At 64.2% G+C, this 13,015-nt stretch overlaps 1 protein-coding gene across 5 annotated transcripts; it reads right to left on the bottom strand.

The window, feature by feature from the left end:
• Positions 1 to 42: 42 nt before the first annotated feature.
• LOC123477851 (microtubule-actin cross-linking factor 1, isoforms 6/7-like) lies at positions 43 to 5,804 on the bottom strand. Of its 5 annotated transcripts, none has more exons than XM_045181602.2 (15): positions 5,000 to 5,804; positions 4,778 to 4,900; positions 4,443 to 4,561; positions 4,208 to 4,367; positions 4,057 to 4,141; positions 3,675 to 3,880; positions 3,309 to 3,501; positions 3,084 to 3,226; positions 1,788 to 1,954; positions 1,609 to 1,705; positions 949 to 1,233; positions 755 to 862; positions 583 to 667; positions 333 to 457; positions 43 to 220 (listed from the first exon to the last, which is right to left on the bottom strand). In XM_045181602.2, the coding sequence occupies exons 1-15, from the start codon at positions 5,222 to 5,224 to the stop codon at positions 122 to 124; spliced, it is 2,220 nt and encodes a 739-aa protein (XP_045037537.2). In that variant the 5' UTR covers positions 5,225 to 5,804; the 3' UTR covers positions 43 to 121. The 5 variants fall into 5 exon arrangements, with proteins under 5 accessions (XP_045037537.2, XP_045037540.2, XP_045037538.2 ...); XM_045181605.2 differs by having other exon boundaries at positions 747 to 862; positions 949 to 1,108; XM_045181603.2 differs by having other exon boundaries at positions 1,788 to 1,951.
• Between the last annotated feature and the right edge of the window lie 7,211 nt (positions 5,805 to 13,015).

The following is a 13,015-nucleotide window of genomic DNA, read 5'->3' as shown; positions in this document are numbered from 1 at the left end:
ACTTTATTGCCTGAGTAGGACTGGAGGGCCGGGGCAGGCTCCGTGTCACCCACCCCTCTCCCCTCCCTGTCGCTGTACTGCGGGCTGCTCACTCCCTTGGAGCCGTCTTCCCGAGCTGCGCTTAATCCTGAGTGGGCTGAGCCAGGCTGTCCTGAGGAGTTCCCTTCCCTGTGCCCCTCCTTAGCCTTGACCTTGAAGAGCTGGGGTTCCTGTGTCCTGTCTGAAAGAGAGGGCCAGGCCTCACCCCGAGGGTCTGGCAGCTCCACCTGAGCGCAGAGACCTGTCCACCCAGGGGTCCCCAGAGCCCCTCAAATGCCCATCCCAGCACCCACCTTCCTGGGCAGGAGATGACTGGGGGCTCTGAGGATGGAGGATGTGACCTTGGGGGACGGCCTGCTGGGGACCACGGTCCAGGACAAGAACCTCTCATGGATCTTCTGGCTGGTCCTTCCCTTTGCTGCCCAGAGATGCCAGATGCACAGGGGCAGAGCAGGTGCTAGGCCCCCCAGGGCAGGGCCCGAGGCCTCCCTTCCGTCTGGCCCCGAGGGCTCAGGCCCTCCTCCCTCCCAGCGCAGCCCTCACCTCTGCCTGGGTCATTCTTGACCAGATACTCATCCAGGGCCACCCAGCCACCTCCAACACGCACCATGAGGGAACTCCGGGATACCTGCACAGGTGGGGGGATGGTGCTGGGGTCAGTTCCCACGGCTCTGTCCTCAGCACACCCACCAGGCCCACGCTCACACCTGCTCACCGAGGCTCCCAGGATGCTGGGCTGGCCTGCAGACATCTGTGGGCTCCTCTCTGTCCGTGTCCCCCACATTGGCCACACTGTGTGGCTGCTGCTGGCTTGTAAGGAGCCCTGAACCAGAGTAGTGAGGTTTGACGTGAACCCATGTCCTCTCAAGGTATGTGGGGCCAACCTCGTCCACCCCCAGCCTTGCTCACCAGGTGCCAGGACACTGTCCATGATGTCCTGCCGGGAAACGTGGCTGTACTGGCAGTGGCTCGTGGCCCGGCGTGTGCGCCGGAGCAGCTTCCTCCTGTGGCTGAGACATCGCAGGCGGGGCCACCTGGCCACAAAATCCGGGTGTGTGCCAGCCACTCGCTGTGGGAAGGAGATGTGAGGCTGGCCGGGCCTGGGTCTCTCTCATGCGTCCACGATTGGGCGGGCTGCAGGTGGCCTGCCCTGGTCCTCGTCCTGATGGCTCTGCTCCCTGCGGCTCCAGCTCCCTGTGGTGGCCTCCAGCTCAGCTCTTGCAGAAGCCCGCTGTCCTACTCCCTAAGCCCCTGGGCAGTCCCTGGCTGGGGTCCCTCAGAGCCAGCACCTTCCCAGGAGCTCACTTGCACAGCTCGAAGGGCCTCAGGAGGCTGGCAAGGTGAGTCCCATGCCCAGCGCCGCTCTCTGTGCTCCCTGCCACTGCCGCCCCCTGAAGCTGGTGCCCCAACCCGAGCTGGCACCTGGGCACCCCAAGCCCCCAGGAGCTGTGTGCAGCCCTGCAGGCCACCCGCTTCCCCAGAGCTCCTGGGGGTCAGGGCACTCACAGGGCATGGTCCCAGGGCACCTGAGAGCAGGGTCACTGTGCCAACCCCAGCCACAGCTCCCACCTTCATCCGGCAGAGCTCGGCCTCAGTCAGCCTGTGGGGCAGTGCAAACAGGTCCTCCACACAGGTGAGCATCACTGCCCCCTCCAGGACACAGGGCCTACAGCAGCAGAGTGGCAAAGATGGGTGGGATGCAGGGCTGGGCGGGAGTGGGTGGGCACAGAGCGGAGTGGCAGGCTGACCTCTCCATCGAGGGGCTGGCAAGCACCGCCCAGTGGCCCAGCGGCTTCAGCAGCAGGCCCAGGTGGCAGGTGCGCTCGCAGGTGGTCCTTCCTCCCGGGACAGGGCTCCTCCGCAGCAAGGGGGACATGACACAGGCTGGCCCACTCAGCGCAGCCCGAGGTGCCTGCTTCATGGGGAGACCACAGCCCAGCTGGCGCCACGGGGCTGGGCACTCAGGGTTGGGATGAGAAAGGCCAGCAGGGTTACTCCTGACTACGGGTGGACCTGTGTCCCCCAAATTCACACGTGGAAGTCCTAACCCCTGAGTTCCTCAGAATGTGACCATAATTGGAAATGAGGCCATGGCAGATACAATCAGCTAGGAGAAGACCCTACCAGCGTGTGAGCAAGTGTGACCCCGAGTGTCCTTGTAAAAAGGGAGATTCAGACGCCGACATACAGAGGGGAGACGGTGTGAAGACACAGGAAGCTGGTGCAGCCGTAAGTGGAGGACAGGGGCCTGGGGCTGAGCCCCTCACAGTCCTCGAAGGCCCAGCCCTGCACCCCACAACCGAGGGCAAACAGCTGCCGCTGTTTAAGCTGCTCAGGCAGCCTGAGCAGAGGAAGACAGTCCCAGGTCTGAGGACTACGGTGGGTGGAGGGGCGGCCTCAGGATGGTAGGTGCCTGTGACAGCCCAGCCCCATGTTACTGCAGGGGGAGGGGGAGGAGGGGCAGCGCCAGGGTGGAGCCCACTCAGGGACTCCGGGCTGGACCACGCATGTGCCTCGAACCAGGAGAGATGCTCAACCTGTTCTTCAGAATTAAATGTCTATCATTTGCTCCCGGTATGTGTTTTCTCTCCAGTTATTTCATCGGGGGAGGTCGTGAGCAGCCTCACTGCGATCTCCGCTGGGGCTCGCCCAACAGCGAAGGTAGAAGGTGAGCCAGGACCCCGGGCCTCTCTGCCCCACCCAAGAGAGCTTCGAGGCTGGGCAACACAGTCCCCACAGGCCCTTGGCTGCCCAGACCCACCTCTGGGGGCTGGCAGCCAGGGCCCACCACCCCTGCAGGGAGAGCCTCGTCATGGGGACCTGAGGGTGTTCAAGGGATGGGAGCTGAGTCTAGAAAGTGCCACAGAAGTCCTCTGGTCAGCCCTGCCTGCCCAGCCTCCTCCACAGAGGGCGGGTCTCCTCTGTGGGTCCTGCCTACTGGCAGACAGGGGCCAGCCCCAGAGCCCCTGTGTTGCCCAGCTTCCCTGTGGTCACCCCTCTCCTCCCACAGAACTCCATCCGTGCCCCCCACACTTCCAAAGCACCTGCAGGGCTCGGTCCCAGGCGCCCTCAGGCTGCAGCCCCTCCTCGCTGGCTGCTGGCTCCACCAGGCCCCGCCAGGTCAGCTCTGCTGGCCCCCGGGTGGCCTTCAACCCAGTGTCCTCCTGAGTCTCTGACCAGAATGCAGCTGGGGAGAGAAGACCACCTAGAGAGACCCGCCTCAGGCATGGCTCCTGACCCCAACCCATCTGGCCCAACTCCCTGCGTACCTGGAGCTCCAGAGCCCATGTCCTGGGACTGGTCACCAGTCCCCACTGCTGTGAGCTCCGCGGGCCCTGGGGCGCCCAGTGGCAGGTGTGGTTCCCGGACAGACACTGTGTGTGCCACCACCTGGTAAGGGGCCTCTGCCCACTGAGCCAGCTGCTCTAGACGCTCTGCCAGCCCGGCCAGCTGGGCCCTCAGCTGCAGGAGGAGAGCAGCGTCATCCTGGGCAACCCCTGCCTGCCTGGGGTCCGGAGCTGCCCAGCCATTCCTGCCTGAGGCCAGAGGAGATGGGGCAGGGAGACCCTACACCCAGCTGGCCAGTCCCTAGCCCTCCTGGCCCACCCTGCAGGCAGCAGGCTTGGCCCAAACACCTGCTCTTGGTCCTTGAGCGCTTGACATTCCGAGGCTGCCCCGGCCAGTTCCAGCCGGGCTCCCAGGCTTGCTGGGGGTGAGGGTTCCGTGGACACTGTGCCCAGGCCACACAGCAGTGCCCGCTGGGCACAGACAGCATCCCCTGTCAGCCGCGCCAGCTCCTGGAGCTTCTCCAGCTGCTCCCTCACCAGCTGAGCTTCGTCCTCTGCAGTCACACCAGAGGGAAGCGCTGGGGTCAGGGGTGTGGGCACCGGGAGGGCCTTGCTCTAGCACCTGGACTACGTTCCGAGGCAGCGCAAGAGGGACCCGAGCAGGAGCACTGGAGCAGGAGCACTGAGGACTCCTTCGCTGACCTGCCAGCCTGTCCCACCCACCACTCACCTGCGAGCAGCTCCAGCAGCCTCCGGCCGGCCTCCAGGGCCCTGTCCAGGCCCTCTGCACAGGTCACAGCCCCCTCACACCCATCCTGTGAACGCACACCCACTGAGCCTGAGGCCAGCACCCCCGCCCCACCCTAGGCCCTGGGCTGTACCTGCAGGTGCCCTATGGCCCCCTCTCTGCCTTCAGGCCCCGCCTGGCCTAGCCCGAGCTGGGTCAGGGGCTGCTTGCCCGGAGTCAGCCGCACCAGGAGCGCCCTGCAGGCCTCCTTGAAGCTCCAGGCTGCCGGCACTAGCTGCTCCAGGATCCCGCACCTGGGGACCGAGACAGGGTGGTCAGCAGCACCTTCCCCGCACCAGCGCCCACTGCCAGGCCCCCCTTGGCCTCACCTGGCCTCTGCCCGCTGCACCAGGCGGTCCCACTGGGCCCGCAGCTCCACTGGGCTCTGTGCCTCCTGCAGCACCCGCTCCACCTGCAGCGCCCGCTCTCCTAGCAGGCGCCGGAGCAGCTGCGGCACAGGACACAGGTCTCAGGGCGAGGCGAGGCACCACCCCTGCCCAGCCTCCCACCACTGCACCTTTGTGGGGGGCTGGGGCCCAGACCCCACAGTCTACCCACAGAGGGTCTGCAGGCCATCCCTGCGCTACTGCCTTGGCCTGTGGCTCAAAGAGGACTTGGGGATCCCAAGGTGCCCCCGCCTGGGCCTGCCCTACCCACTCTGTACCTCCTGCTCCCGCAGCTGGGCTGCAGCCACCGTGACATCAGGGGCCAGGGGGGCCTGTGAGGCCTGCAGCTCCTCCATGCCGTCCAGCCAACTGCGAAGAGTGTCCAAGGGCCCTGGGGACACCTGCAGCAGGAACTCGCTGATGTCCCCCCGGGCTGAGCCTGGCCTCCCATACCCCCCCAGGCTGCCCCGCCTCACCAGGCCTGGCCAGCCGGATCCCACCTCCACAGCCTCCGTTGCCACCATCTCTGTCACCACCGTCTCCGTCACCTCCGTCACCTCGGTCACCTCCACAGCCCAGGGGCCCCAGCAGGCCCACGAGATCCCTGGTGGGGGTGGGCCCTGGGGGGTTGCTGGTGGGGAGGGGCCCCCTCGAGCCTCAGGGCCGGCCCTGGTGCGGTGCCTTCCCTTTCCCAGGCAGCCCAGCCCTGAAGCCCGGTTTCCCATGAGCAACCTGCAGGGACAGGAACACGGAGGGTGGTCTGCAGGGGCAGGGCCAGGGGGACCCCAGCAGGGAGAAGCCGGGAGCCCCTGGAGTCTGGGCCACCTTTGCCCTTGGCCTTCCTTTTAGGCACCAATGGTCCAACCAGTCCAGCTGCCGGCCTCAGCACTCTCTTCTTGGTCTTGTCTCCCGCCAGCCCACCTGTTTCCTGGGAAACGGGCCCCCAGCCTCAGCCATGAGGGTGGGGGAGGGGCTGGGGAAGGGGCTTGGGCTGGAGCTTCCCACCCCTCCCCCTCGGTTTCCTGCTCAGTGGAGGGGGACAGGGGACTCCACCCCCACCCAGGCCTGCTCAGCCCACCCACACTGCTACTGGTGCCAAGCCTGCCTTGGTGGAGACCTGGGATGGGAGGAAGTGGGGGCAGTACACACACTTTGGGGAGCCCCTGGGGCTGGCTAAGTGAACCAGGAGCTCAGGACCACCCCTGGGTTCTCCCACCTCCTCCTCTGCAGTCAGAGACCCCTCCTCAGCCAGAGCCCGGGGCCCCTGGGCTGCCTCCCCCCGCACATGGCCCTTGTTGGCCTCTCCCTCCTCCTCTAGCCACCCCCCCTTGGGGCCCAGACACCCCACCCAGGGCTTCCTGGCACCCCAGACGTGTTGGCACACCGTGGCCACACCCGCCCCCACCCTCCCTGGAAGGAACAACCCCTCCCCCAGCCAGAAGCCCCTCCCCCCAGGCCTGCTGCACCAGGGGCAAGGGCTGCTGGTCCCTGCAGGGCCGTGGTTTTCTAAAGTGCTTCTGTGGCCAGGTGGGCGGCCGCTCGGACCCACCCGCGCATCCACTTGCTGATTCCTTCATCCGACGTGAGAGTGGAAGCTGTGTCCCTCAGACCAGCTGCTGGGGGTCCCAGACCCTCCCAGGAGTCTGCCCTGCCTAGGGAGGGGGTGCCTTGCCTTTGGGGGAGCCTGACAGCAGACCACCCTCGCAGGCCCTGGGCCCGCCTCCCCCCCCCCCCCTCCCCAGCCCGCAGCCTGTGACCTCTCAGGCTGGACCCTGCCTGGGCTCATCTTTTCCGGGTTTGTGATGCTCTTGTCTCGGGAACATTCCATCGGAAAATGTTGGGTGGGGTGGGCGGGCGGGCAGGCCCAGGCAGGCGAGGCAGTGTGGGTGGACAGGTGGGTGGTGCCTGGGAGGGGCTCACACTCCAGCAGGGCCCACCCTGCCCTTCCCGCCACCTTCTCAGCTGTGCCCCACTGGGCCCAGGGGGCTCCCAGTGTGTGGTCCCCTCTAGAGCCTTGCGCTTGCTGCGCCAGCCCACCCTGCCTCATGCACAGGCCACTGCACGCCCATCTGCCGGCCAGGGTGTCCTCACAGGGCCCAGCAGTTCCCCAGAGCAGCCACTCCATCTGGCCTCTGGGCCTCAGCCCTGGGGCTGTGCCTGCTCCCTGTGCTCCCCACTCCTCCTCAGGCCTCCCACAGGAGTGGAGGCGTAGGTGCCCCTGACTCCCGACACCCAGTCCACGTATTCACCTCCCCGCCCAAGACAGGGCTGGCCCCGGCTTCTGTCTGGGCCTGCACAGGGCTGGCTGGGGGCCCGGGGATGGGGAGCAGCAGGCAGGGTGGATGGGGACCACCTCTGGCCTTTCCCGTGTGGTGGGTGGGCCAGGTCCTAGGCTGAGCTGGGCACCTACCACACGGGACCACGCCATCCTCCCAGCAGGGCCCTGAGATGGCCTTGTGCTCCATGGCGGCTCAGGCCAGCCACTGAGTGGTGTGGCCCATCAGGAAGGAGAGGGGACGGCAGAGGCCCTGCCCAGAGCCCAGGGCTGTCCGTGCACATGGTCACCACGAGGGCTTGTCCTCATTGCTACCTACCGCAGGGACTTTGCACAGGTCGTGTGTCTGGCCAGGACCGGCCTTCCCTGTGTCCTCTTCTTGTGCATCGAGCTGGGGCCACCTGGGCATCCCTTCCCAAGGCCTCACATGACCAAGCACCCCCCACTGTCCCCTCTCCCACCCCCACCCAGGCTATGGACTGGCCCAGCCCTCTCTGCACCACTCCTACCCCTGGGTGAGGTGAGGGCCACAGGCGCCACCGACATGTAGTGGCAGGGGCAGAGCCGCCGGAAAGAGTGCAATCAGAACTGGAGCTGCAGATAAAGCCCAAATGGGTCCCACCGACCCCCACAGTGGTAACCCCTCAGCTCTTGGAGGGGAGGCTCTAACTGGTTGTCACGCTGTGTCGGGTCTGACTGTGGCGGTGGGCCAAGTGGGGCCTGGGTGGCCAGTGGTCGGGCTGGCTGCAGCCGGTGAGGATGAGCTAGCTTTGGGACGGCAGCCCAATGTGGCCTGGAGCTGAGGGCAGAGCTGGGGTTCAATGGGTGAGCCTGTGGGGGGCACAGTGGGGGTCATGGGGGCTGAGATGGCCCAGGAGGGTTGGGAGGGGGTCGGGGCGGGACCTGCTGTCACCAGGCGGGGCTGAGAAGACCAGGGCCCAGCTGCTCTCAGATCTGGGGCTTCTCCTTGGGGGGTGGGAGGGGGCTCTGAGCCCTGGAAGAAGGGGCTGGGGGCTGGGGAAGCTGATTCAGGCAGAGACTTGTCACATTCTAGATATGCAGGGGCGCACATGGAATTAAGAAGAGGTTTTGCTTTACGAGACGCTGAGATTTGCGGGGAGAAGACGGAGCAAGGGTAGCTGTCGGTAGGTTCCCAGTGTGTGAGTCTGTGCAGCTGAGGAGCCGGGAGAGCTTGGGGACCTGCACTCCTGTCCCAGGCGGAGAAGACGGGTCCACAGGTGGGTCCGGGCAGACCCTCGGCTCCTGTCGGTCACCAGAACCCGACTCAAACTGGCTTTAAGAAAAAGAGAGAAACAAATGCCTTAGAAGTGTGGGGAGAGGTTGTGGGTTCGGGACCCAATCAGGGCGCACACAGGAGGCCAGCCAGCTATGTTTCTCTCCCTCTCTTCCTCCCTTCCTTCCCCTCTCTAAGAATAAAATAATAAAAAAATAAAAAAACAAAAAGACACTGTTGACAAAATACCAGGAAGCTGTGAGTGAGGCCAGGCCAGGACGCCGTCCTGGTGGCGCCGGCTGCTCTCTCATCCCAGCCTGCGTGTGCGGGCAGCTCGGGAGGTGGGGGTGGGGGGTGGGGATCAAGAGGAGGGGCAGGCCTGGTGTCTGTCTGTCTGTCTCTGGCGGCCCGTGAAGAGGTCTGCAGCAAGTGGCCTGGGCTCGCCCTGGCTTTGAGTGGCATCCAGGACCTCTGCCTGCCGCCAGCCTCACTGCCAGGGCAAGCCCAGAGACCCGTGGTTACTGATCAGCTTACAACCTGTCAGTCCAGGGCGACAAGCAGACTCAGGAGTTCATGGACCATCTGCCGAGCCCTCCTGGCCCAGTGTGGACCCCCTTGAACCCTAGGCAGGGCCGGGAGGCTCAGGCATTCGCCCTGTGCCCCGGCCACATCTGCCACCGTCTTGCCTGAGCTGGCCTCTGAGGCCACAGCTAGGCAAGCCTGTTCCTTGTGCCTATTTCTCCTCTGCTGCGAAGGCCTGTGTCGCTAGTGACAGAGAATTTCGCAGTAGGTGGTTGAAGCAGAGAGGGGGTTGCTAGTTCTGCCCTGGGAACAGCCAGCCTTCGGGAACGGACCCAGCGCTCAGTCACGCTGCTTATTCTCTCTCATTCTCTTGGGTTTATTTTCTGCTGTCTGGCTACATTCTCAGCTTAGAGGTGGCGTAGGCGGTAGACCAGGAACACGGCAGGAGAAAGAAACCCACTCTCCTCCCTCCCACAAGTTCTAGAAAAATCACAGGGGCTCTCATTGGGTCACTTACTGTTATGGGTTAAATTGTGTCCCCTGCCCCCACAAAAGCTGTGGGGGGATCCCAGCCCTGCACACAGGGATCTGAGCTCGTTTGGCACTGGAGTTTCTGCAGGTGATGTAATTGAGTTGGGATGAGGTCATGGAGGTGGGCCTCCACCGCTGTGAGTGGGCCCAAGACAACCACTGGGAACTCACCCAGTGGTGGTGGGGGCCGAGAGCTCTGCAGGAGCTGGAGGAGGTGGAAGGACTGAGCCTCGGGGGTTCAGTGGGAGCACAGCCCTGACCCCAACCCCTGGCCTCCAGGACTGAGAAGGGCTGGGACCCTGGGAGGGCAGCCGCCCCCATGTGGCCCTTTGTTACGGCAGCCCTGGCAGGTGACATGCCTGCATGTCCAGGACTGATCACAGTGCTTCATTCAAGTCCCTGCTGGTCCCTGGAGTGGGGATGGAGTCTGCACCACTGGGCACACAGCCTGAAGGGGGTGGGGCGGGTCTGAGGACAAGCTGGTTGGTTGCCCCAGCCCAGGGGAGCGATGCCAATGGGCTATGGACAGCAGCCTCCAGCTGGGCCAGGCACGGTTAGGAGTTGGAGGAGGTGGGCCATGACCTCGAGGGTGGGTCCCTGTCCCTCCCTGTCTCTCTTCCCCCACCCTCACTGCCTTTCCTGGTTTTACTTTCCGAGAGATAAACCGCTTTCACCCAGATCCTTGCCTCCCGCCAATCGTGGAGGCCCCAGCCCAGGCCCAGGGTTTGCCTGGTCAGTGGGACACTCCTGTGGGACCACCATCGCGGGGGGCCCACCCTCAGTTTCCTAGCACTCTGGTAAAAGTCTGTCTCCCTCACTCCTAAGCTCCCTCAGAACAGGGGTTGTGGTCCCCACTGTACCCCAGAGCCCATCACGGAGCCACATGGGGAGACACCTGGGCAGACGCATGCCCAGGAGCAGGGACACCAGGGGACCTGGCCTGGGCGTCACCCTCAGTGCACAACAGGCCTGCAGGCAGCTGCTCCCCCAGACCCTGGGTCTTGAGGCTGTGGCCCCTTCTCCACCTGTTCCCATTCCCCCTGGAGGGACTATGGGGCTATCCCCCAGGTGGGCCTGGATGTTGGGCAATCAGTCTTCCCCACCACCTGGTGGCAGGTGTGTGGGCCCAAGGCTAAGGTCAGCACACGGGCCGCAGGTTGGGACTGGCTTGCCCGATCGATGTCCCGTCTTCTCTGGACGGTGGCACTCTGCATCACACGCCCAGAGCTGGGGCCTGGGACTCAACAGCTCCTAGTATGTGATGGGGAGCTCAGGGCGCCTGGTGCCCGGCCTCCCTGCCCACATGCTCATCCTGGCCAGGGCCCGGACGCAGGCCCCTGCACAGGTCCACAGAGGGGCCAGGCACTTCCGGGAGAGGGCGTGGCTCAGAGCCCCTGCTGGGGCCCTCCGGTGGGGCGCACCCCAGGCTCCACGTGGGTCTCCCTGTCCAGAGACACAGCACACTGTCAAAGTGGCCGTGTCCTAAGGCGGAGTGGCTGCCTCGAGCCTGGAGCCCCTGCAGAGCCTGCTTGGGATTCTGCCTGAGAGGTCTGCGTGGAGCTCAGCAGGCTGGTGTCTCCTAGGCTTGGCTGCCAAGGACAGTGGCGCGTCGGGTCTGTCATTGCCCCGAAAATGAGTCCATGGGGGCCATTTGAGGCTGGCACGCTGTTCCTCAAAGTCATTGGAGACCCGGGCTCCATCCCTTTCTGCTCTCCTGCCTTTAGGCGCAGCTTCCACCCTCATGGTCAGTTGGAGGCTGTCAGGGCTCCGGCTGTCACATCTACATCCCTGTGGGGAGAAGGGGAAGGTCCAGGGCCACAAAGAGACTTCCCTCCAGCCGCATCTCTCCCCAGGTGGTAATTGAAGTAGCCCCAGGAGGGACAACTCATCAGTATTGACCCAAGTCCCCAGTCCTTCCAGCTGTGGTCCTTCTGGCTCTGGGACTTTTTCTGTGCACACCTGCTGTCTTTTTTTTTTTAATCTTCACCCAAAGATATTGGATATATTTATTGATTTTAGAGAGACAGAGAGAGAGAGAAACAAACATCGATTGGTTGCCTCCTGCACGCACCCCGACCAGAGATCAAACCCACAACCCAGGTATATGTGCCCTGACCAGGGATCGAGCTCGTGACCTTTTGGGGCACAAGATGACACTTCCGTCCACTCGAGCCACCTGGCCAGGGCAGCACACCTGGACTCTCAAGCTGAGACTCCACTCAGTGTTATCAGAGCTGCCTGCAGGGCGAGAGGGGAGGTCAGATAGGACCAGGGCTGATTAGGCCACAGTTCACTTGAGGGTGTGGCTGTTGAAAAGGAGGGAAGCCAAACAGTTCTCCAGGACGCTGTGCAGAGAGGTGAGCTGTGGGACCGAAAGGGAAGACCGGGGCAGAGCAGCCTGCGAGCACAGTCCTGTTGGTGCAGGGAGGGGTGTGCAGCAGTATCCTGGGGCCACTGGGACACGTGACCACGAACATCAGCAATCTATCACCTCGCAGCCCTGGAGACCAGAAGTCCAGAGTCGACGTCCAGCAGCGCTCCCTTGGAGGCTCGTCCCTCCTGCCCCTTCAGCGCCTGGTGGCTCCAGACCCTCCTGGGCATGTGGCCGCCTCACTCAGTCTCTGCTTTGTCTTCACGTGACTTCTCTCTGTCACCTCGGATTGAGGGCCCCCAGATAACCCAGGACGGTCTCATCTCCAGACCCTTACCTACGCACATCGGCCAAGACCCCTTACCCGCGGAAGGCCACCTTCATAGGAAGCAGGGACGAGGGTGCGCACATCCCTTCGCGGCCACCACCCAGCCCACTCTAACGAGGGAACGCACATTTGTGACAGCGGTTGGACCGTGTCCCCAAAGGAGATTCGTAGAAGTTCTAATCCTCAGTCTCTGTGAATGTGGCCTCATTTGCAAACAGAACCTTTGCCGAGGTCAGTAGCTGAGATGAGGTCACCAGGAGCAGGGCAGGCCCTGAGCCAGTTAGGGGTGGTGTCCCCGTAAGAAGACAGCAACCACGGAGAACGCCCTGTGACCACAGAGGTGGAGACCAGAGCGATGAGTCTACAAGCCAAGGGTTGCACGCACCTGGAACAGGGTCCCTCCCAGCCTCCAAGGGGACCAGCCGAGCTGGCCTCTGATCTTGGACTCCTGGCCTCCAGACCGTGAGAGCACAGGTTTCTGCTGTTTGAGCCTCAGGCTGTGGCATTTTGTGACGGCAGCCCCTGGACTTACGGCACCGCCGGCCCCCTTAGCTCCAGCCAGTGCCCGCGGTATGGGCATCTGCCTGTCCCAGGCTCCTGGGAGGGTGAGCAGAGGGCCTGGCGGACAACCTTGGGGAGACCCAGGACCCCTAAACTCAGTGGGCCTGGCTCTGAGTGACTGGGTCTGGGGTCCGTCCCCGGTTCTCATGCAAATCCGGTGAGACCCCAGGGAGCTGCCCATCCGTTTTGGTTCTAGTGTCTTATGGCTACTGAGCCCACCACGGGGACCCTGGTGGGCCTGGCGCTGCTGACACCCTTGTCTCTGGCTGCAGTAAGAGGGAATGAGGCAGGCGGCACTGCCTCGTGGCAGGGGCTGCCATGACGAACCTGCTCCAGGGCCCAACCCATCTAGGCACCCCTCCCCCCACAAGGTGCCACTGGGAACACCCCGGGGCCCTTCCAGCTGCCCAAGCTTCCTATGCACCCTCACAGCCCAGCTGCCGGCGTCTGTTAGCAAAAGGGCCCCTGCCCCTCCTCGGAATCAACCCTGGAGAGACTCCCGAAGCAAGAAGGGGAATGTGGCCTCCAGGAGCCACCTAACGAGTCCCCAAAGCTGGGGGGACAGCTGCAGGCAGGGCAGGAGGGCCCGAGAGAGGATGGTGGGTTCCCAGGGCTCCATACTCACTGTGTTGTGGCCTGGCCCCTCCACCTCCATGACAGCAGCTGCCACCAAGGCCAGTGGTGGCTCTGAGTC

This window comes from Desmodus rotundus, chromosome 8, assembly GCF_022682495.2.
Source record: "Desmodus rotundus isolate HL8 chromosome 8, HLdesRot8A.1, whole genome shotgun sequence".
NCBI classification, from domain to species: domain Eukaryota; kingdom Metazoa; phylum Chordata; class Mammalia; order Chiroptera; family Phyllostomidae; genus Desmodus; species Desmodus rotundus.
This window is presented reverse-complemented; position numbering and strand designations above follow the sequence as displayed.